Raw genomic sequence first — 25,941 nt, forward strand, 5'->3', positions numbered from 1 at the left:
CAATAAAATAATTTCTTGTCTTAAAGATTTTTGATCAATAAATTAGTATGAACAAAGATAAATTAGTACTCCAGTAATACTCAAATATTTTTATAACCCAATTCACACTTAATAGTACAGATTCAATTCTAGCTTTTGGCAGTATCTCCATAATACTAGTGTGCTATATCACTCACCACCTGTAGCTTCAGCAGAATTCCAACTGATTATGAAAAACAGGCAATGGGGAAATCTGGAAAAATCAAATTTTTCTTCCCTTGAGATACTGTCATATATAAGGAAGGAGAACACAATTAAAAAAATTCCCAAGATTTCTATGATTATTTTACACTGACTTTAATAAACTGAGGGAAGTGGGAGAAATATTTTATGTTTTTTAAAATTGCAGTATTTTATTGACTGTACTAGCTCAAAAGCTCAGTTATACAGTAAAACAGTACTTCAAACTATAACGGGTATCTTTGTAGTTAAGGCAGAAAAATAATTAATATATATTAATATTATTTAAAATTAATATTTTTTAATATTTCAATTTCATCAGCCAGGTATTGAGTCTGGTAGCCCCATGAAGCTACTTTATTTTAGTGTTTCTAAATTCTGGCAATTTTTGCTGGCTGAAAGCTTTCACACTGCATGATCATCTCATAAACAACTCTTCATTTTATAAGCAGGATAGGGCTTTTTAATCACCGAAATCTCCTCGTACCCTGCCCTGGATGGATTGCTTCAAAGATTATCCACCATTTGTTTTAGAACAGCTAAACAGAGAATTTCAACTCTATCAAAACTATACACGCTACTGTTCATGCTCTTAAAATCCCTAATAAGCATGTACCAAAAAGGAATTAATTCTTGCTTGGTTTTTTTATTTCGTTTGTTTTTTAAATCAAGCACTTCATCCCTAACAAATCAATCAAATAAGACTGTAGAGACCTGAAGGGGTAAAACCATGTTCTCAAAAAAGATGCTAGAACTAAAACGCAAGTTTAAATGAAACAGGAACTATTCACTGAAAAAAAAGAAAATCAAAACTAAAAGAAAAACGCACAGCTCTTGGCTGTTGTCTTAGTACTGTTATAAAACAGAATTGGAAAAAATAAAAGCTGACACAAGCCTGATTAACATAAAAACTCAATGTAATGGTGGCAATGCTGACACCAACTTTTAGTAAAGATTTAAAACCAAATAAAATTTAAAAAATCTACTTGATGACAGAAGGTGAAAAGGGCTGGGTACAGTACATATATACAAAGGCCACGCAAGGATTCTGCTACCTTTTCCCATAGTCTTGGTCCGTAAGGAAAACATGAACAATTATCACATAAGCACTAGGTAAAAACTGAAAGAATGGTGAAAAGGATTATTTAACCACTTTCCAGCTTCAAACCAATAAAATCAGGTAAAACTTATCTTGTGTAGGCATTTTATTTCTTTTCATTTTGACCTCATCCTGACCCACATCCATTTTTGTATTCACTTAAAGCTTTGAAGCACGTGCTAAGCACAGGGCTTTGCTGACACCTGAACAGCTGCTGAAAACTTTGGGTCCATGACAGGCATCCCATGGGAAAACCATAAAGAAAAGGAGAATAGTCCACTTGAATGTAATCTATCTATCATCTAACTGCACAACTCCTTTACACATATAGATCAGCTGCACCAAAAGAGGGACATATCCTGATGCTCTTGCCAAGTTCTCAGGGGGAAAGCTTTCAATCAATAGCAGTAGGTTTGATACAGATCGCATCATTTGTTCTTTGGTCAGCATCACCACCTTGGATGGAGGAAAAAAACTCAGGGAGTTTTGCTAAGGAAACAGCTAGCCCAAATACTGGAAACAAAATACACCCGTTTTATTCACTGGAATGCTCAGACATGAAATACATCCTGAACACTGAATATATCCACTGAACACGAGCAGTCACTAATGAACATCAATTTCACAGGCTAGCATCATCTATTGGCATCACCTAGATTCCAGTCTACAGAGAAAGGATAAACAAATGATCACTTTGCAAAGACCTTAAAATTTATATTTTCGGATGCATATAAAAAAAAAAACAACAAACAAAACGGGAGGTAGTGAGATAGAGATATGAACTAGGAAATTCTAGTGCTTTAACTTGAATGGTTAGTTTTTACTGACTGAGAAGGAGGTTACATTTGGCTCAACTATATTCCCTTTCCATGTGTCACGTACTAACACCAGCTAGACCAGAGGTGTGCTAGGGTTACTGGAGGTTGGATCTACCAGCAGAGAAGCACACACAGATCTGTCCTAGAACTCATGGAAATCTAGGATTAGTCAATCTCTGATCAAGGCTTTGGTGCCTAAGGACCACAGAAGAGCGGCCTATGCCAGACACATTACCTTCATACCACTGGCAAGGGTAACCACTGCTAATTTTTAACAGTCAAATAAACCTTTATACTGAGGGAAGACTTGAAAAACTGTCTCTTAAAGGGGGAACCAGAACCATACCAGCAATGTTCACGTACAGCAGTGAGCAAAGCTTTCCTCCTCTACTTGCACTAAGAAAATTGCTGCTGCCAACTTTATTTGAAAAAACAGCCCAGTACCCTGATCTCCTGAAACATGATGATGCTATTCCTTATTCAGAGAACAAGTGCTATTTTCAGTTCTTCCACTGGGAAAAAAACCCACAAACCAGTATTTTAAAAAACCCTAAAGTTTTGGCACCTAGCCATGACAAAAAGCCAAAACTAATATGATTTCCAACAAAACACTGGAATGTACTCTGTAAAACAGTTACAGTCTGGTGCATATCGACTGTTGGGGGCCTTCCACTACAGCTGACTACATACCACCGATATTAGCTATCAGTCATTTCAATCCTGGGCAGTGGATTGTTGTCCATTACCTCTGTTTCTAGTTTTTAAGTATTTTTAGGCAGACACAAAATTTGAATCCTTTTGACTCTAAAACTTACTTCCTAACCCTACCAAATCCCCTCTCATGTTTTCATTTCATTCAGGGCATGCTGTAATTCCCTCTGATGAATATAGCGGGCATTAGGAACACGCTGGAGAGCTTCACACAATAGGGCCACATAGGACTGACCACAGTCAGTTGAATGCTGACCAACCCAGTTGAATGCAAAGGTATGCTTTCAGGACTGAAAGAAGTTGAGGGCTTTTTCATCTATGCATTACATGATGCACCTTTCTTTAATAAGCACATGTCATCTGTGCTTTGTGAGGAACAGAACCGAAAATACTACTTGTAATGGAATATTTTAAATGTTTGATTCGGGATAAATTTCTTCTGACACCTTTTTATATGTCAATTTAAACCTTAACCACTATTTGTTTAAATGTAGACAGTTATCTAGTCGTATGAATAGAGCCTACGTGAAAGATAATGACAATTACAGTGAATTTAGTTTCACTGACACAGGCAGAGTTCACAGTTCAGAGCTGAAGCTGTAGAAGGGTAAATAATTGCCCTTAGCCAATAATGCAATGCGTGAGATTTACAAAGCAAGAACATCTTTGTGCATAACATGAGCCCAAGCAAATACCAGGAATTACCTGCCCTTTTACCAATCTCCACCCATGTTTTGATTAGAAGAATGAAAAACAAAACAAGAAAACCCACCCAGGAACAATCAGGCTTGCCCACATGTTGTCCAAGAGATGATCAAAATGTGTGCATTCATCTTTTGTCTATGTTTCTAAATACAGGCAAATATTTCAAAAAGCTAAATACCTGCAACTTATACAAGGCTGTAGCCTGTTATTCCACTAAGCTATTCACCAAGCTTTCAGGACCGAGGATGATTATAGAGGAGGCCCGAAAACTTTACTGACTGTAAGCAGCTAATCAAAGACTACCTACACAACCAATCAACCATGTAGGTATCTAATCAGCTGGCCTTTCTACAGGCAGCTGAACTGCAGCTGGATGAAGCTGTGTGAACACAGCCCAAAATTACATGTTTAGACAGGCAAAAGAAATTTTCATAACATAAACAGGAAAGTGTCTGGGTTGGACAGATCTGTCCAACTGCTACTGCCCATAGGAGTACAGCTCCCATCCACAGCACCATTAATTGGTAATGCAAAATTCCTGAAGTAAAAGGACCAAAATCTGAATAAAGTTTTCAGTGTTAAAAACTCTTATCTAGATTACAGCCTTTTCCTTACTGGCACAGCTCGGCACTTCTGAATGCTAACACCAGCATGAAAAATGCAGGTCTGGAAGAAGCATTGATTCACTCTTCCAAGCTGAGCATTCACTGTGGAGACCTGGCAAACATAGTGCTTTACTCCATGCAAGCTGCTGTACTCCTGGGCAAGAGAAGCAGATGGTACCCAAATAACAAACAAATACCTTTCAAGAGCACAAGAGGGTACTAATTAAATTTGAAGTGTGAAACATTTGTTTAGCCTTAGATTCTCCCCCCCCCCCCATCTCATCATTAGTAATGATGAACTTAACAGGTTAGTTTTGTCACTTCTGTCTACATCCATTTGGTTTTGTAACTATGCATGCAGAAAAAGAGAGTAATTTGTGTTGAGAGGAAGAAAATCAGTGTACATCATCCCTCTGAGCTGTCTGAACTTTAAGAGTGTAACGTATTTTGCACACATCACCTAAAAATTACAGGTCTCGTGCACACAGAGTTTGCAGCAAAAGGGTCAAGAAACCCAGATTATTGTAGCTTGCTTTCACTAGTAACCAAGCTAAGTCAAATTGCTTTCCACATTACCCTTCTTCCACTGACCAAAAGGCAACTGTTTCACCACGCTGCACACACATGGTGGAGCATTTAAACTGAAGGCCTGGTGGCTCAGGATGTGATTTCATTGCCAGTTTGAAGAGAGTGAGAATCACCATCAGACATAGTGGCTCTTCACCTCCACCCCATCTGTAACTACTCACTCTCACCTGCTGCACTAGCATCCACAGTGGGCCACATCGGCGAAATAATCTGCCTGAAAACTAAACTAGAAGACAGACATGTTTTCAGGTAACTGTTCTGGCTCACCTACATCAGCCCAGTGGGAATCCTGCACTGCTGAGATAAAAATGACCCTTTCATCAGCAGACTCCACTTTTTAGGTAGAAGTGACCATGGAATCTCACCCTTTCATGGGGAGCTCTTAAAACAGGTTAAATTTCTATTTAAATACCGATAGGGCTTACAAAAGCATGCTGGCATCTAAGTTCCATCAAAACAATACTACTTGAAAATTTTTGTATTAAAGAAATACTTAGGCTATATTATATAAATTAGCCTATGGGTAATTATTATTATATACAGAATCGCAGTATCTCCTCCCCACCTTTCTGTTTTGGTGTTTTACAAATAACAGTAAGAATTCTGCATAATTTGGAACGGAAACTTTCAGAAAAGCTGCACCTTCAAGTGTTGCAACTGCACAGCATAAAGACTTCGAAACTGCAGTTAGTTCTACCCAAATAACTCAGTAAGGTACTACACTATACCTACAGAAATAAAGTGAGGCAAGAAAACCATTGTGTTTGAGTTTTTTTTTTTATATATATATATATATATATATATTTACTATACAAAAGGATAGCCTTCTTGCCTGGAAAGATAGACACAAGGTAGTACTAAATCATGTTTTAGAGAATAAACCAACACAGGGTAAAACAAAAGAAAACAAGGCAAGAGACACTAAATGCCTGCTTCTACTTTTTCCTCTTGAAGAAACCATCATGATGCTGGTCCTCACCTGAAATGTCATGAGGTGCAATGATGATGGTTAGGGAAAAATCAATGCTGCGCAGTCATACATGATGGGAACAGCACACCCTATCCCTATAAAAGGGTTCATTACACACATTCATTAAATATATCCTACTGCTCTGCTTAAAAGCATTGCACCTGCAGCAGAGCCCATGTTGTTGGAACTGCTGCCAGCAAAAAGCCCATCTTCACTTGCTGTATTAGCTCCAACTGTGGCGTCTCATTTTTGCACAAATGTGCTGACAGACAGAACATCACTAAAATCCTGCCTCCACTTGACTCAACGACAAAAATTCCATTAGTTTAATTACACAGGGATTTAACCCAAGTTAGTTACAAATGCCTGAAAATACTGAGGGGCAAAAAGTCAGAAAGGCCAAGTGCTGTTGATGTAAACTCAGCAGAGTTGCTTTGCACACAAGTAAATATACAATTAGTTAAAAACCAAAACCAAAAAAAAGGCAAGAAGAAAGCAAATACAAAATAACAACAGCTCACCTTTTGAGGGGGTGGTCCGTGGTCATCCAAATAAGTGGAATTTCCTACAAAAAGAAGAAGGATGGAGATAAACAAAAGTCATCCAATGCAACTTCAAAACTCGCTAATTCATGGAACCAGTATATGTCTATCCCAGCGGTTCTGTGGTGTCAAGTAATTCAAGGAAAATAAAAACCCTCTACTTAAACAAGAGAGAAGCAAAAGTAATTGGTTGTGGCTACATTTGTGATAAAAGACTAAATGCACATTGTCATTTTAGCATAAAACTAAAAGGGCCAAGGCAGCTTTAATAAAATAATGACAGCACTCAATTATTTGCATGACAAAAACTGTCAGCTGCATCCTTGTACATTTTAAGCAAGTTAACCTTAAAATATTTCTTAAATAAAGTATCAAAGGCTTTAATTAGATTTTGGTCTGAGTGGAGTGGAGAAGCATTCACCTAACTCTCTTCTAACATGGATTTTCCCCAACCTCCAAAACACCTTTTTGTTCTTGAACAGTATCGAATGGGAGTTATATTCTGAGGTAATTACACCTGCCTTTTCAAGGTGCTCTTTGAATTCAGATGAAAGATTCCAGGGAAAAAAAAAGCTTCTAAAAATTTTAAGTGCTCCCTTCCTAGTTAGCTACAATAAAAAAGGCAGACTTTTTACCCATTACTTAGAAACACACACTGACACATAAAATACACCCTCCCACATACACTCATAGGCTTTCTTCCCCACAACTGTCCTTCCTGAACCCTTCTCCCGAAGGATTAATCGGGACCTTTCCCAACATGTCCCAGCAGAAAATGAAACCTTGCAGCAAGTCTAAAAGTTCCCCCTGGGCTACATATGCCTCTCCTTTCAGTCACACTTGTGCCAAAGACAGCAAAAATACCTCTGCTCTAACCTTACATCAATATGGAGTATAAGAATCATTTTTACAAGTGCCTACTAGATACCCAAATGTCACATGGAGGGAATCTGTAAAAAGCATGTCCTGCTTGTGAGCATCTCCATCCTGGGGTGTGGGATGCCCCAGATTCTGGGGCAACGCAGGCGAGTGGGAGTAAAACTTAATTTGGCACCAAAGAGCTCTTCTCATCAATCTGGCCAAAAGGACACCGTGTCACACTGTTTTTTGGAGTGACAGAAAAAACAGAGAGATTTCTGGATCCGGGGGCAGGAAGGAGAAGTTTGCACGTGAGTAAGTGTGATGAATTTCCACGTACAATAAAAAGTCAGGATTACTTTGCAGAATTATTTTTGCTTCCCGTTTTTTTTTTTTCCCTATGCTTTTCTAGCATAGGTTATGAAGTTACAAAAACTTGAGTCAAAAGGCTTCCAACTCATCTAAAGGTGTGTCCCAATACCCCAAACTCATTCTTTTACAGATCTATGTACCTTGATCTTGCAAGAGTTCGCACAATTACAAAAGCCTGAACAATAACTTTTTGATGGTCATCTGAAATCACAAATCCATCTCCTGAAGCATACCAGAAACTCATCTTTCTACACATTTGACACAAATATCCACTCTTTGAACAACCCAGTTGACTATTTTAATGCCATAGATAATATGGCTGATTCCCTATCTTCAGGATAATTTCTATTATCCATTCCTCTGATACAATTCCAATTGCTAGGGAAGTAACTCAGTTCCCAGACTGCTAAGAGTTGCATATGGCTTTCTAGTTAAGTAGCTACTCCATGCACAGTGAGATGGACTTGAAAAGAATCATTTCAGGATAACCCAGAGTTACACCTGGGAGGGGAGCAAGCAAAGCTCTGTTAGTGCCTCTCCTTTCACACTCATTCAGGATTTAACTTTCCTGTAGGATCAGGCTGTTACTAGGTGGTTCATAGCAACGTTCTCCTCTTTGTAATTAATTAAGCTGAAAGACTGCCACTGTTGTTGACAAAAATAACTCTTACAGTTTTCTCATTGTGTCAGGAAAATTGTTCCATTTGGATCCATACTAAAAAAGTATTTTCGTTGTCTAAACGAGTTAACACATTGGAAATGCCATAAACATATGAAAACTATAAATTTGTTGAAGAGAGTAAAAAAATTGAGTTTTATAACTGGTATAAAGAAGGATACATTAATAGTCATATATATTTCTCTTCTCCCCATAACATCGGCTTACCCAAATAAAAAGGAATATTAACTACGTATATATTAACTAGATCTTTAGCAGTCACTTATCATGGCCCCTTTTGCTGTAGAGACGAATTTTACCACCTTCTCTTGAGAAAACAGATCATTACAGTCATTAGTTTACACAGTATCTTACCGAGCAGCATCAAGAGTGTCTGAGCTGAATTACGGAAACCTTTTTTGAGATATTCTTTAAAATTAAGGAGCCAATAACTTAACTAATTTCAACCTTCTGTATCAGTAATCTATGTTCTTAGATGCATGCTGCATTTTCCTTTCTTTGTAATTTTTTAATGATTAAAATGACATCAAAATATGCTTTGAACATGCATCTTGTAGGTTTGATTTCTGCTCTCAAAATGTTTTTTTATAAATGTGGCCTGTTTTTTTTTTTTCAGCATAGTCTAGTTACTACTGTATCCACTTACAAGATGACAGAACAGTTTTGGCCCATTTTATAAAGGCCTTTTTCATGGCAGTTGCATGTTCAAATCCAGAAGCAACTAATGGTGATAGAAACTAATTGCCAGACAGACACAAGTGATCAAGAAAATTAAAGAGTACTGATCTGAAACCTAGTCAGAATAGCTTACAAATGAAAAACAGAGGAAGGAAGGCTGCAGACATTCCCCACTCCCTTACGCTGCCCCAAATGCCATGTTCTGAGCTAGTTCCCTTCCCCGGCCAGATCTCCTACTTCTGCTCCTCAGGCACAGGAACCAGAGCAGATTTCAGCATTCGCAGCGTGCCACATCAATTCAATAGTCTGAATTCTTTTGGCTTCAAGTTTAAAATGAGTATTTGTTTTCAGCAATAAAAGTGAACCCTTTTTGCTGTATGATTCATACTATACCCTAAGTAAAGAACACTAAAATAACAAATCCAGCTGCAATGGAGTGGAACGGGCAGGCTCTGGGCTATGCTGGCCAGTCCTGTAACCCAGTGGAAGCCCTGCACATGCTCTCACTGATCACTGTATCAAAGAATTGGGCTTGCTTCCATTCTGCTTGCAAAACAGGGGCCGCATTACAGGAGCCTTAATGCATGCAGAAATATTCTGAAAAATGTGCACTTAGGTCAGAATATTTCTGCAGAAAACCTGCAGGGAGGACAATGACTTTTTAAAACAAAAAGAGGCCTTGAAAAGCTTATTAAGCATGACTCCTGAGTTGGGTATTTATAAATTTTATGAACTTAAGACAGGATGTTGCTTTCACATGTAGGGCCACTTCTCAGAGAATGCTTATGAGACTAGGTTAATTTAAAAACAAAAGAAAAAATCATTATTATAAGTATTGCAACAATGAAGAAATACCAAGGTAAAGACAATCAATGAACTATTGTCTACTAAGAGATGACATAGTACAAAAAGGACAGTTGCACAGTAAAAATCAGCAACTTAGGAATGGATACCATAAACACTGAAACCACCGTTCATAAGTTCAAGTGTTTACTGTAACTACATCAACACAACAAGCTTATCTAAGATGGAGAACATTATTATGCAGCTTTTATATGCTCTGGCACGGACAGCATGTGTTTGACATCACCAAGTGCCACAAGAAGAGAAGAGGCTTTCTGTGGTGGAAAAGATAAAGCAATAGAAGAGGAGGTCATCTTTCCTCATTGAGAACCTCGACCATTGCCCCGAAGCAATCCGTGTCATTAATTTATTAGGATGCCTTCTCTGAAGTCCTTTAATAAAGCTTTACTAAAGACATTTACTAAACACACATGCTCTTGTCTGTTGCCTGACAAGACACTTCTAGATTTATTTTTTTTTTTCTGGAGAGGATTTACTCTTTAAAAAGTAAATTTTCTGTCTTATAATATATTCCGCCTCCTGTAATAGCATGAAAGCCTAAGGCATTAGAAACAAGTCAGACAGAATAATCAAGTCTCAAAACAGTGGTATTATGCATTCCACAAACATGCTCAACAGCACACTTGAGCTGACTGAACATAGTCTCCTGCACTCTTTGTCAGGAAAAAAAAAAAAAGAATTCAGCTTCATTACAGAACATAGTGAATACGTGGAAGCAGTCCAAGTTTTTCCATAATTTATTATCTTTGAGGTTAAGTGAATCAGCCGTATGCAAAATCTTTGGGGAAACCTTGTGGTTATGTTCCTTTTTTCTTGGAATCACTGAAGCGTGGGGGTTTTGCTTGAAGCAAGCCAAGTTTATACAGAGAAATATGGTCATTCACCAGGATTAAGGACAAATATTAGTGTGTCCAGTTCAGAACCACAGAAAACAAGAATAACTGCAATCCTGGAAAAAACCTTTCCAAAAAAATGACTGTGGAGTACAGGAAGAGGTGGTAAATGGGCTTATATATGAACTGAAGGCCCTTCAATAGCAACCGAAACAAGATCATTCCATTTGAACAATGCAGATATCACATGGAAAGAATTGGGTAGAGATGAAGGGTGAAAGCCAATATGGAAAATGTGGAGTTTTGACTATTTTCCTGGAGCAGGGTTTTCCCTTGGTGGGAATCACAAGCAGCAGTCTAAGGGAGCTGGGATCCAGCTACTGCCAAATTTAACGTGTCTTGCGAAAATCCTGCTTTGCTTTTTTCACTCGGTCACCATCTCAAAGCACCAATACAACCTTTACTGGCATACCATCCCTTACTTAGATCATCTGAAGGCTAAAGGAAAGGAATAGTTTAATAGTTGTCTAAAGAGTCTTCTGGTCTGGAAATCATGGCTTTGAAGGACAACTCCCCCACCAATCACCCCTAATCATTAAGAACTACACCTTCAAAATAAGCTAAAGTGTCAGTGAGTAATCAGAAGAGGATTGGTTCTGCTCTGCTTCCAGACAAAAAATTATTTAAGCAAGAAGCTGGAAAGCCACCCACAATCAACATCAGTTCATGGCTCCCCAGTGCCAGTTATCATTTTATTCTATGCAATTTCCTCCCTGATTTTTTTTTTCTACCATGAAAAATTTCCCACTACAGAAAACACTTGGGGGCTCCACTGGTAGGAGCGTTAACTGGAACAGGACGCCTGTGGCTGGCAGTATGTACCCAGGCCAGAAAGGACTGCCAGAAACAATAGGTTGGGGGTGGTTTCTGCAGCTTATTTTCAGCCTCCTGCGTTTTATAGGTGTGTCTCTCTTGTCTGTTTTTTCCCTTCTTTGTTTAATTATTATTCCCAGCAGAGCAGTGGACATCTTTAGAAACTTCACAGATTTTTATACATCTGAAATAATAAAATGTTCTCAGTCATCATGTCATGGAGCCCTTTGTGGTCCAAAGGCAGGAAGGGGGCTAGGGACCATAACTTGAAAACTAGCAACTTAGCAGAATGACTTTGCCCAGCCTAAATCCAACCTAAAATGAAAACCCTGCTATTGCTGAGGTCAGCAAAGCCATACCAGCCTTAACAGAGGGAGCTTTTTCAGAGGTGTGCAGAGAAGGTTAACACAGCAAAACCCCACTGATCAGTCTGCACTGGAATACAAAGTGACTTATTGCAATTTCTTCCACCATTTGTAAAAGACGCTGTATCTACACTTGGTTTCCTCTGTCATACTGTCAAAATTTCAATTTTGACCATGAAAAAAAGGTAGCGTAAGGATTATTTTTTTAACCATTCTGAAATTGTTTTTTCTGCTTCCTTTCTTGCCTTTCAAAACATTGTGGTTACTCCTCATTTTTTAAATCATAAATACCAAAAAAGACCCCAACCCCAAATCTAAACATTTAAGTCACTCCACATCACTATATGCAATGAAGCAAAGAAGCTGGAACATGATAAAAATACCTATTTGGCTTTACTACCCAGACAGATGAACCCTGGAAACTTCATTAAGATACAATTCAGATTTGTTTACCTAACAGTTTTATATTTGTTTTTATTTTATATTTATATAACACAATTAGGAGAGAAATTGGCACAGGTAAATACAGTTTTTGAAAACTTGCTGGTAATTCTGCATATGTAGTATATATATAAAAGTACCACTAGAATACAGATATGAAGGGTTCAGATAACAGTAGGTTCTGAACCAATGCAGAATATACATCAGAGAAAGATTTTAAATGAGAAAAATATCTTTATTAAAAAAAATAAGAATACTGACTTTCTATATACTTATCAGTTTGCCCAATTTATTAGTGTTTATATTTATACTCTTGCCTTTTAACATATTCAGACTAGAGTGTTAACTTGTTCCATAAATCAATTTCTTAGGAAAAATGTCCACATTAACTGTATTGTTACATTTAAACATACTGAAATGTATAATTAAGAAATTCAAAACTTTCAGTGGTTTAGTTCAAATAAAACCCCAAAGTTTTGATGTGACTCCATCTATCTAAATTATGTGATCTACAGCTCACTACGATGGAAATATCACAGACACTGGTGACGTTCCTGGTTGCTTTTTGGTTTTGCTTCCACCGTCTAATGCCAGCCTATAATTCTCTGAGATGAAAGACCTATTACACTTAACATTTAGAAACGTTGGCTAGATGAAGCTGAATCCAAGTATTTGACAACAAAAGCTCTTGGCTAAAACTGTCCTCAAGTAAGGAGGAACATCCTTCTGACTTACAAACTCACAAAGACAGGCCTAGGGGGTCTGAAGGCAGGAAGCTCAAAATCTTCCTGCTACAAGCACCGGCATTGCATATTCGTCCTATACACATACAAAGCAGTTGAATATTTTGCTCTGAGACTCCTACTGGGAGACTTTTCCTAACCCCAATTGTTAGACACTCACATCTAATCTTCACGCTGGAAGTCTTTCAAGACCTGCCAACTTTTTCTTGTACTGGCCTTTAGCACCAAGAAGTCTTCATAGACCACTATATACTGGCCCCAGCCCAACATACCTACAAACAGCAGTCTTACCCTCTGCGCTGCTGGTTCTCAGCCCCTTTCTACTCCTCTGAGATCTTCCTCGCCCTTCTCAGAGATCTTTACCGGTTCAGTCATCCTTTCTGCACCAGACGGCGGCACACCGCCTGCCCAGTTACCCCCGGTGAGAGGCTGACCGCCATCCTCCCGGTTTCGGCATGTGCAGCAGAGAGGTGCAGGCAGGGCAGGGGAAGGTGCGTGCTAGGCACAGCTCTCCTCCTGCAGAGAGGAGACTCCAGAAGGCACAGCTACTCTGAAGTCACAGATCCTCTCTGCACCGTTCAGGTAAGCCTTGTTTCAACATACCTTACACGGAAAGGTAACAAACATTTCAAAATGTACAGACAGGTGTTTCATTTTACTGTTTGTTTTGTCAAGAAACTGCTTTATTACTACTCGGGGCAGGGGGGCGGAAAAATAAAATCAAGTAATAAAGCCAGCCCTAACAGGTATTTTCCTGCACTCAAAGCAAAAGCAGATATGCAGCTCTCCATCAAGACAGTGCAGAGAAAACCTAATGACCAAAAAAATGAGGTGCCATTAAACCAAACTATTTTGATTTTACTTGAATGCATTTTACTATGAGAACAAACACTGCGATCTATCTCTCTGGCCAAGTAGCTCTTTGCTAAATGCACTTCACAGCCCCATTAATCTGTTCTTCACCTTCACTCTACTTTTCAGCTGGTTCTCAAATTCTGGTTTTTGGTATCACATAGCAAGTAGACACCGATTAAATAGGGCTGGTATGGTTTGGTTTTGGATCCCCTCCCCCCAAGAATATTTTTATTCTACTTTCTATCACCAAGTGTGCCAGATATTTTGTAATGACTTGTATTCTCTTCTTAATTTCCTTAGCAAGATTTACCTTACAAAAATGCACAGACAATTTTGTAAGTACACACAGTATTATGTTCCCTAGTGCCTTCTGGGGTGTCCCTAGGAAAAATTCTCCTCTCCAAATGTGCGATCAAGCGACATTTAAAGCTAGGCAACTGCAAAAGAAGCTGTTCAAAATTTAAGAGGCAAGCAGAGAAAAGCTCACTGTTTGACAGCTAAACCGCCACCCATTGAAAGCACACAGACAGAACGAGTGGTCCCATACTTCACTTCCTAACTGGCTAACATGAAAATAATAGTGGAAACCGTGTCAAATTACTATGGCTGAATACAAAAAGGATCGGTGTAGCATTGGAACTAGCAAGTTAAGACAGTAGTTAGAAACATCTGACATTTAGAAATGAGCTAGACTTAATGACATTCAGGTAGCATACTTAGGAAACTGCTTGCGGCAGGCTGCATTAACAAGTATCTTTGAGAATTAACAGAGAATGAATGAGTGAAAATCTGGCCGAAAGACAATACTCTGAAAGTAGTTACCAAAACCCAACACTCTTAAACTGGAAACAGAAAAACGCTGCAGTAAGTCAGGGGGATGTGGACTGGCCACCGAGACCTCCAAGAGCAGATTAGTCAGGCAGGCATCTGCCAGGAGTGACCCAGGTGTTGCCATGCTGCTTCTGAAATGACAGGCAAATTAAACCAGCTCCTATTCCAGCTTTTTTTTTTTTTTTTTTTTAAATCAAGCAAACTTCCCCTGGGTGTTGTTCTGGGTCCTATCACTCAATATTCCCATTCATGACTTTAAAAAAAAAAAAAGCATTAAAGAGCACTGGTATTAAATTTGATAACAATACCAAGCGAAGGGATTTGACATCTGCTGAAACTCCGGGCGAACACAGAAAGATACCAATCGGTTAAAGAAATGGTCTGAAAACACAAGATGCAATTCAGTAAAAACAAGCATAAAAACTTCAAGTCAGATAAAAGTAACATATTCATAAAGGCAAAATGTAAACAAAGGGGAAAGTGCAGAAAAGAGCATGGGGAGAGATGATCCCTTCCTCTGGATTTCTTTAAGCACTCGGCGAAAACTTTTCAGGAAGATCTTTCCACTCCAGCTGCATGTGCAGTGACAGTTTCACTATCTTGGCAAGAAGTCTGTTTTCATTGACTGTCATATGAAGAAACTTTTTAAGGCTTAGGGTTACTCCGTTTCCCACTTTTCCTCCCGAATGACAGATAGGTGCGAGAATATTTGCAGGCCATTTGCCTTCATCAGGTAAACCTTTTACCTCTACCCTGCAGCAGAATACCTGACGCATAGGAAAAAACTCTAGGACAAAAGATAGTGGTAGGGCCATGACACTCCTCCTTTCAATGCGCACACACTCCCCTGCGTGGAGAGCGGCACGCCCAATGCAGGAGACCTCCCTCTGCACATCTGAAGCACAGGACTGTGAGCCTGCAGATAAACCTTCTCTCTACAAGGCTCTCCTTACCAAAGTGATGACAATTCAAAGGTGCGGTTGAGGGCTGGACAAAGGACATAATGACAAAGCTTCAATGAAGACCCTGTCACGTGGGAGGCTTCTTAGTCTCACTTTACTCTGCCATTCAGGCTACAAACTCTGGGGAATGTGTATCTGACCAGGCACCTTTTCAGATGATACCAGTCTCAAGAGTTTCCTATTACATCAATACCAGACATCAGCTCTGCTCTTTCGCATGACGTTTTTCCAGAGACAAGGATTTTATTATTTAAACTTAAGTCAGCTTGCAAGCTTTATTCCTGTCCATTGCATTTATGCAGATACTTTCAGATACACCTCTCTTTTTTCCCCCTGTGCAGGCAATCTTGAAAAAGAGCAAGTCAATGAATTTTGGAAAACGCCCAGCTGGCAAGTCACCAGTTACTCAAGGAAGACTTTTATTACTATTATTAGTATTATTAAGTACTGTGCTGCAAATGCTGTCCAGAATGGGTTGTTTGTAGGGCGCTTGGTTTGAAGTTCCTGTCCCTGGAGGCACATTTCCGAGAAGCTGCCTCGATCTGTGGTCTGACCCCAGCAGCACCTTCCTAGCAGAGAAGAAATGAACACATTTCACAGACAATTGGTCACATAAAGCTCCGAAGAATTACTCATATTTTTACTGTGCTAAAGCCAAATGAGTTTTCCTTGCATGTGCTTTTCACAACATCTCGAGTCATAGGGTTGCTATGATTTTGTCACACTTCTTTACAGAGGCAGCTGCATTTAGGATAATGGACCCCCCATATGAGGTAGCCTGCAGGATTGAGCTGCATGTATGTATGGTTTTCCACTTTCTTCACAGTTCAGGTTCTCTTTCTATCTAATCTCAAAAAGTACAACTGAAAATAAAAGCTTTGTAAAAAGGCTCTGTCTCCTATTCCTCCTCTACCATTTTTTTATGCCACGAGAGAATGACTGTAAAACTCTTCCCTATACTCACATACCTCTTGAAAAGCAAGAGCACCCTATGTAAGAAGTGGGTATCTTTGTATTGCTTTCTTCTTTGAAGACAAAATTTTTTAAAAATTACAAATTGTTTAGCTATTATTAGCTTTCCACCCTCAAAAGGCTTAACAGGCACAAAATGGGAAGTAGCATTTCTTGCCAAGGTCTGTTAAAAGCCTGTAACTGTGAAACAGAGCATCTAAGTAGGTCAGATAAGGAACATACTGTACCTAAATGAGCTATTTCTTCTTTATGACACATTAGCATAAAGTTTTATTAATCTCTATTACAAAACATACTAAAGCTTCAGATGGTTTTCTAGACTTCAATATGATTTAACACAAATATTTTCCATTACTATAAATGCTTTGGCCAAACTGCTCAATTTTCACACTATCCAGCTACTGGCTTCTGTTCATGAAGACATTTTAACTCCTTTCTACCCGTGTTCCAAACGGATGCATTTGAGTGACGAAAAGACTTCTCAGTGCAAGTGTTTAGTATTTTAGGAACTTCTACATAGAAATGACATGTTTAAAAATAAGAGACAAGATTTAGCAACCATATAGCATTGGACTTGCCTTTTAAGCCTGCCTTTCCATTTCAACACCCTTTCATCACCTGCAACTGTAAAAAGACGGGATTAACCCCATTCCTGTCATTCCAGCCCCTTGCAATACCTACCTTCTACTACAGATTTCAGCCTTTATTGAGAAAAAAGCCATTTACTACATGGAATAGCTAAACTTAAAACCCAATGTTTCTGAAAGAATTTTCTTCTTCCATGAAGCACTGCAAGCGCCCAGCACAAACATCATGATTTTGAGAAAGATGACTTTTCCTGCCTCATTTCTCATGCTCTTAAACAAGATTCGTACCTATTTTTGTACCAGCACATGATTTCTTACATTGATTCATAAACATTTTGTAGGATGCCCTATGAAAATATAATTGAATGTAGTTATAAAAACTTCCGCTCTTCAAAACCTAATGTTTTCCTTATTACTGAAGCTGAAGACCCACAACACACACACAAGCCTTACCCACACGAAAGAGACAACATAACCCTCATGACTTTCACAGAATCATTAAGGTTGGAAAAGACCTTCAAGATCATCAAGTGCAACCATTAACCCAACACCACCAAGCCCCCTAAACCATGTCCCAAAGTGCCACATCCACACGTTTTTTGAACACTTCCAGGGATGGTGACTCCACCACCTCCCTGGGCAGCCTGTTCCAATGCTTGACCACTCTCGCAGTGAAGAAATTTTTCCTAATATCCAGTCTAAACCTCCCCTGGTGCAACTGGAGGCCATTTCCTCTCATCCTATTGCTAGTTACTTGGGAGAAGAGACCAACACTCACCTCGCCACAACCCCCTTTCAGGTAGTTGTAGAGAGCGATGAGGTCTCCCCTCAGCCTCCTCTTCTCCAGACTGAACAAGCCCAGTTCCCTCAGCCGCTCCTCATAAGACTTGTGCTCCAGACCCCTCACCAGCTTCGTTGCCCTTCTTTGGACATGCTTGAGCACCTCAACGTCCTTCTTGTAGTGAGGGGCCCAAAACTGAACACGGTATTCGAGGTGCGGCCTCACCAGTGCCATCAACTCATAAATGTATCCAGCAGTAAATATAAATATATGTACTGATGTTTTTTGCCAGATAATAAACAGCAAAGATTTGGCTATCAATTATAAAGCATTTAGTATGCTTTAAATTTTCAAAAGTTTGAGTGAAAACATTCGGAAGACAAGAGACACATGAAGAGTTTTCAGATGTACTGATTAATTCTTGCAGCCTTAAGCTCTCCGACAACTAAAACAGTTTCTCAAAAATGTCAGCAATGACAGGTTCTGCATTAGCATCTTTGTATTAAAAAGGTAACTACACTGGATGCAGTGTCATACAACCACACAAGAGGTCCAAGTTTCATCAACCTCAGCAGAAGTCGTCAAATGGGCATTATTTCTCTTGTGCTCTCTACCTGTCCCAAAAAGATTCATACTTTTGATATATACTTCTAACATAACTGGTGAGGAGTTCAACTCGATGAAGGTACTAAGGAGATCTAAAGCACATTTTGACTCACTTGGATAAATGTTTGTTTATTTAGGACTGCTCTTGCTTGCTTTGACTGAACTTATGAACTCCGAGAGGCAAACATTCACTACTGGTAACAATTACCTAGGCGTGCTCTTTCTTTTTATATCATTTTTCTGTGTTTTATTTAGCTTGGAGAACCACATCAGGATGTCACCACTAAGATGTGGCAGTTTGATAGATCTCTAACTGCCACTCACCAGCCCTCCTGCAGACCATGCTTCTTACAAGAGACATCTTAAATTATATGAAAAACATCTGTGCCATGTAGACTACCACCATATAATAGCCATTATCTAAAGTCAGCTTCTCAGTGTACATGTGCATTAATAGAGTTTTTTTTCTGGTATCTGCACATAACTATATAAATATATATCAGCTACAATCTCTGCTTTGCTTGATGGTTGGGATACTCCTAACCAATATGAAATTAGTCATTTTAAAAAGTTAAAACAAGGTATTCATATTGGCACATACTATGGGACTATAACTTAGATGTATTATTGCATTATATTATTAGGTGGTGTATTATTTTTAGGACATGCCTGTCAGTCCTCTTTGGAAAAGTAATAATTTTTTTTTTTTAATGCCAGAGCTTTATGGCAATACTGTTAAACTTTTGCAGAAAGGTGAGAATAGACTTTTTGTTCTAATCATGTAGCAGGCACTGTGGTGTAATTCTACATTTCACAGGGTCATTTCAGTGACAGTATTTCATTTCTACAAATTTCCATTGAGCTTGGCTGAGATACAGAGTAAAGAAATGGTAGCATACGGAAATTAACATTCAGATACATGAAAAATGCAATTCTTTGTCCTTTATTCTGTATGAGATTCTACATTGCTCAGAAAGATGACACTTGGTCACCAATAATTAGAGAAATCTAATCTAGAGAATTATTTATTGTTTTATATAAAATAAAGCTTGGAGACCCTCTAGAGCTAAGGCAGGCTACTGTTTAATTTTATCTAACTGCCAACAGCAGCTGTTATTAACATGAGTTTATGAAAAGTTCATGATTAACTACTAAACATGGGTTATTCTCATTTTCTTATAGCTGAGAAAACAAGAAGAATACAAAAAAAATTCATCTTATACAAATTTAATACTCCCTTATTACAAAGTTTAGAGAGTTGTGGTCTTCTCTGTATTAGAAGCTTAAATACCAGCTTACATGTAATTATAGCTCAGCTTACTTTTACACACTATATATTTCCTGAAATAAAAACATTCTGACAAGGCAAGATCACCCAGATCTCTCTCATTAATTTTCTTACAGCTTTGTCTTCATGTTGGATTTTTGTCCCTTTACAGCAGAGGTCTCTAAGTACAGTAATTCTGAAATTAAATTATTGAGTTCCCCAGTCAGCAACATATTGCAAAACTCACTTCTAAGTGAGTCCCATTTAGCATGACTGTCAGTCTTTAGTCAGGAGATGTGTAAAAGGAGATGTGTTCACACAAGCACCACAGAAACAGAATCAATCGTCATTCCATGTATTGAAGTGTTCACTGCTCACAGGTTTTGCCCCCTGCTTTTTTTTTTTAATGCTTATGTTTTAAAGCCATCTAACAGATTGGATACCTTGCACGTTGAAAGAGGCCATTTTCAGAAGGTGTAAGTGCTCAGATTTCTCTGAAGCCAGCTACCTAAAAATTAAGGAACCTAGCATCTCCAGACATAGAAACAATGGTATGCAGTGTAAAAATTATCAGGACAGACAACTACACGGACGGTGCCTGCAGTACTGGTATTAGTGACTCATAGAGAGTTTAACACTTCTGCGGATTGTCCTGACCCCTGATCCAAAGACAGAGGGTACTTTCTGATGAAAACTGAACTCTTCTTCAAATGGACTCTTGTGGGAAAGGGATTCTATTTCCAACAACACCCAAAAATCAGTATAATGCTAACACCAAATTTGTTTCAATCTGAATGCAGCCTTCACACTTGAAAGGAGTGCATTTGACTGGACTGTGCTGCCACAGCAGCAGGCATGCTCAATTTGCTACCGTGCTATGAAGCCAAAAATAACCTTTTGGCAATGGTTGTAACAGCGGATTGCTCAGGGCTTTGGTGTCTTTGGCCCAACAACGCTATAGGCTTTGGGACACATGACAGGACTTTTGTGCCATTATTTTCCTCTATAGCCCTCAAAAATGCATCTCAGACTTCCTACCACAAGTCATTTTGTTCCAGGTCTTGACATCCTTATGGATCCGCTATCAGCGGCTCTCATGCTATGGTCAGCCAGAGTGTCAGCTCCTCAGGTCCCCTAACTCCAAACAAAATACAGCTGTGAAAATACCTCCTCTCCGCTGCTGCTGGAACATCACACAAGCCATTTAAGAGGTCTCCACTGTTTTCTTCTTGTTTCCCACAGCAGTTTCCACTGTATTACATTATTTACCAATCAAGAGCCCTCCAGGACTTACTTTTGTCAAACACTAAGAAACAATGTAATTCCCCTAGCTGCCTTCTCAAAAATAGTATTTTTTTTTTACTCAAATTAAAACAAATAGTTAAGAAAAAACCCACCAAACTTCTGGCACTGAAAATATACCAGCCCAAACTGCTGAAAATTAGGAAGTTGAAAATGGGACCTTAGGAGGTAAAACTGGGGTAGAAACCTTGACAAAATGCCGTGGCACTAGGATTACCAATATTCGTATTTCAGAAGACGCCAGTGTATTTACTCAGGCTGAAACGTGAGTTCGCAGCCAAGGCACAAGCAATAAAGTGCTTCAAATGACTCAACCGGGCCCAGAGCTCCTATTCCCATGCCAGGCAGTTTTCCTCCCTTTGCAATCCTTCCTTAAATTAAGACAAAACAGTGTCACCTCAAACATCTCTAACAGCAATTTTTTCTTCCCAGAATCATGAAATTTTTCTTCAGAATAATTTTAAAATCCAAGTCATTGATTGACATATTTTCTAAGAGCCATTACAGCAGTAAACTGATCTAAAAGCCCTGTGAAGGGTTACTTTAGTACGGTCGTTACTGGAAAGCCATGAGAGCAATCGAAGAAATAAGTTTTACACCGGTAACACTTGCAGGATTGAGCCTTCAGATTAGCACCTCTTTGGAAAGAAGATACAGCCTTCTGACATGCTTGTGGAGGGCCCAGCACTCACTAACTTCACAATTAACTAAAACACATCAGGTTCGCAACATCCCTAAGAGTTTATTATTAATTTAATTAGGTCCAGGACTTTACATACTCATATACTTTTTACTCTTTCTTTGGGATGTAAACAAGCATTGCATTTAGCTCCTAAGAAACCCTGAAATATGCTGCCATTTCAATTCATGGAAACTTAAAGGAAGAGGCATAAATATGGTGCTGTCAGCTGGAAAATGTGGCAAGCAAGCACTAACAGCATTTTGCACAGGCAGCTATACCAAGGCTCTTATAAAACTACACAATTTTACAGCAAGACGCAGACTCCCACATACCATATTGAGTAGAAATCAGGGTAGCTGGGTTGCTTTTGTTTTCTTTTTAAAACAAACAGCCTGGCATATGAATCACAGCAGGAAACAAGTGCACTTGCCCCCAACCCCTACCCTTCCAAATAAAATTAAAAAAGCCTAACGCTCGACAGCAGAGCCAGGAAGGCCAGCTTTGCCCTCATACATCCTTTCGGGTTTTGACTGTTAGTTTCTTCTCTCTTTCCCCCTCACCTGCTATTTTACAAGTGTGTCTTTATTGTAATGGAATCATAGATTATTCTACATATAATCTCCATGGGAAGAAAAGCAACTTTGCACTTGATTTATCATGTCATATTAAGCTACTATGTTTCTGCTTGGGCTGGGAAAGATGCCAGCAGGCTCAGTGTACCGTCTTCCACCACCTTCAGTCAAGGAAAAGATTTCAGGGCCTTCTGCTTCTTTCCAGCACTCAAACCACCGTAACTCTGATGATATTCTCCCTTTTCATAATGCAGCTGAATGACAGAATACATTTTCACCATGTATTCTCATGGCACTCGCTGAATATTTAGTCAAATTTTAAGTACCATGACTGAAAGCTATTAACTAGCAGAAGTCCTCCCTTATGAATTCCCCATGAGAAGAAAAAACAAACGGAAACATGGATATCAGCACTTCATCACTGACATTGCAAAGTCTCATCCGCTACTCTAGCAGCTGGGCTGCTGCAGGCACATGGATCCAAGGAAAAGCCCAGACCCATGCAAAACACCAGCCTTGCTTTAAGGGGTTGGGCCAGGTCCTTGACCTCTTCCACTCTCACTGCTGGGGCTGGGAGCGCTACCAGCAACAGCGGGACCACTTCTTTTAAGTTAAATGTCTGCAGAGCCTAAGAGACTGTGTTCACAACTGTCAATCATCGTAGCTCCCAGGGATTGCAATTCTTGGTTTAGACTGTGAACACATTCGTGGTTACTGCAGGAGCGAACACAGAAAAAGGGCAGTGAGGCTCAGTCCCAAGAAATGTGGAGCAAAACGTTACAGCATCACGTGGATCCCTCTCCTCTTTTACCAAAAATGAACTGGAAAACAAATACTAGTAAGCTGAACAGTTGTTTCTCCAACTTGTAGATTCAACAGAGCCAACCTAATACATTGACCAACATAAGTACCATTGTTGGGGACTAAGGCAGGCAATGCACAAGAAGCAAATAGGTTATAGCATCACATTAGGTAACTGTGCTCTAGCCACAAACCACAAGAAATAAACCAGCACAGAACGACAAAACAAACCCAAACCACCATTTACCTAGGGACTCCTGATGCTCATTTCTCAAACATTCTGCAGAACAGATACTCAGGTCATCAGAACCCAAATGAACTTTTAAAATAATTTCTGCTGGAAGCCAGTGCTGCAGTCAGTGGAAAGTTTTCCAGCTACTTAAGTTTTGGTTACACAGAATAGTTTCTCCTCTGAAGGGAGGAAGTATTTCCTGCATGGACCCAAGCTGTTATTAGGCTGACATTTCTGACACTTCGCTTTCCGTGCAATATTCTGACAATATTAACACAAAAATACCAGACAGTGCACAAGCGGTTTCCACATGCAAATAAAAAGTGACTCTGAAACTTCAAGAACTTTAATGTGTTTAAATTACTCTACATCATGCAGCTAGTGAGCAACAGCTTTGCCCAGACAGAATAGGACAGAAATGTCAGAAGTAGTTAGGGTAGATTGGGAAATGTGATTTCATGGTATAGCTAAAATCTAGGAATAATTTAGTTGCTCAAAGATCACAAAGGGAAAAGTAGTCTTACTCCTCCCAGCTGCTGACCAATATCCTGGAGGAGCTACGGTTTCTGTTTAAACAATCACAGAGGAACAGGCATTTTACAGTTTCAGAATTTGCTTTCAGTACAGAAATAAGTGAAGGCTGTTCAGACTTTTCAGGAAACTCATAAAGGCAGCACAGAAATGTCAGAAACCCAGTTATGATGTCTTCAGCGATTAGAAAATTTCTGCCATTACAAATGGAAGAATATCTTCATGTCTAACATAACACTGTTTTCACACAGCTGAAATTATAGTCCTGCTTATTTCTTTGCAATCTGGCACACAACCTGTTTTTAACTTGACTTCCGTTGTTAGTATGCTATTTAGTACTCAGAACATTATGTAATTTTGGCATTTTAACTATTTTTCTGCAACTATGCCAGTTCCATATTTTTCCACAACTGACCTGTTATTTACCATCAATCTAATTTTTCTAGATTGTTCTGAAATGTATCTCTGCCCTTACTAGCTTTTACAATATCTTTACTTCAGAATCATCTGCAAATATAATCAAAATGTTAACTCTCCACTTTCTAAGCATTAAAGCAGATGTTGCACAAAACCAGAGTACTGCTCCTTAATATGTACATATGCCATTATTGCGTAACACCATGGTATATGAAAAATATTATACTCATTAGTATTATTCTCATCAGTAAAGAATATGTGCTAATGGAGAGTGCAGGTTAAATGAAGAAAATTTGCTTCTATAAAACATTATCAATTTTTTATTATAATTCGGCGTTGCACTCTAGCACAACCTAAATGACACACAACCACATCCAGATCCTATTCCAAACCATCAGCATCTTTAGCAGCGCAAAAGACCATCGTGACCAGCACATGGTCATCCCTCTGCCTTCTGCAAACCTGCCCTGAGCTGCATCCGGGCACAGACATGGCACCTCCATCAGTCATGGAATCATTCCATCATTCATGGAACAGATCCTCCTAGAAGCTATGCTAAGGCACACAGTCCTGCCTGACCAACCTGGGGGCCTTCTATGATGGAGTGACCACATCAGTGGACAAGGGAAGAGGCACCAATGTCATCTATCTAGACTTCTGTAAGGCTTTTGACATGGTCCCCCACAACATCCTTCTCTCTAAATTGGATTTGATGGGTAGACTGTTGGGTGGATGAGAAGTTGGTTGGATGGTCACATCCACAGGGTAGTGGTCAATGCCTCAATGTCCAGATGGAGATTGGTGACAAGCGGTGTCCCTCAGGTGTCCATATGGGGATCAGTTCTCTTTAGTATCTTCATCAATGTCATAGACAGTGGGATCGAGTTCACCCTCAGCAAGTTTGCAGATGACACCAAGCTGAGTGGGGTGGTTGATACGCCCGAGGGACGGGATGCCATCCAGAGGGACCTGCACAAGCTCGAGGAATGGGTCTGTGTGAACCTCATGAGGTTCAACAAGGCCAAGTGCAGGGTCTTGCACCTGGGTCAGGGCAACCCCCAGTATCAGTACAGGTTGCAGGATGAAGGGATTGAGAGCAGCCCTGACAAGGAGGACTTGGGGGTACTGGTGGATGAAAAGCTGGACATGAGACAGCAATGTGCACTCTCAGCCCAGAAGGCCAACTGTATGCTGGGCTGCATCCAAAGCAGCGTGGCCAGCAAGTCGAGGGAGATTATTCTTCCCCTCTACTCCACTCTGGTGAGACCCCACCTGGAGTCCTGTGTCCAGCTCTAGAGCCCTCAGCACAGGAAAGACATGGTCCTGCTGGAGTGGATCCAGAGGAGGGCCACCAAAATAATCAGAGGGATGGAACACCTCTGCTATGACTAAAAGGTCAAAGAGTTGGGGTTGTTCAGTCTGGAGAAGAGAAGGCTCCGGGGAGACCTTATTGCAGCCTTCTAGTACTTGAAGGAGGCTTTCAAGAAAGATGGGGACAGGCTTCTTAGCAGGGCCTGTTGTGACAGGACAAGGTGTAATGGTTTTAAACTAAAAGAGGGTAGGTCTCCACTAGATATAAA

At 39.6% G+C, this 25,941-nt stretch overlaps 1 protein-coding gene across 1 annotated transcript in view; it reads right to left on the reverse strand.

Annotated features, from left to right (window-relative positions):
- Positions 1-25,941, reverse strand: part of UST (uronyl 2-sulfotransferase) — a gene marked incomplete at its 3' end in the record, with an annotated part of 169,444 nt that overhangs the window by 95,504 nt on the left and 47,999 nt on the right. Inside the window, exon 2 of the mRNA XM_081997119.1 lies at positions 6,237-6,280. Coding sequence (XP_081853245.1) covers positions 6,237-6,280 — 44 coding nt within the window. The remainder of the gene's footprint in view (positions 1-6,236; positions 6,281-25,941) is intronic.

Source organism: Phaethon aethereus (assembly GCF_964289735.1).
Source record: "Phaethon aethereus genome assembly, chromosome: 3".
Classification (NCBI taxonomy): Eukaryota; Metazoa; Chordata; class Aves; order Phaethontiformes; family Phaethontidae; genus Phaethon; species Phaethon aethereus.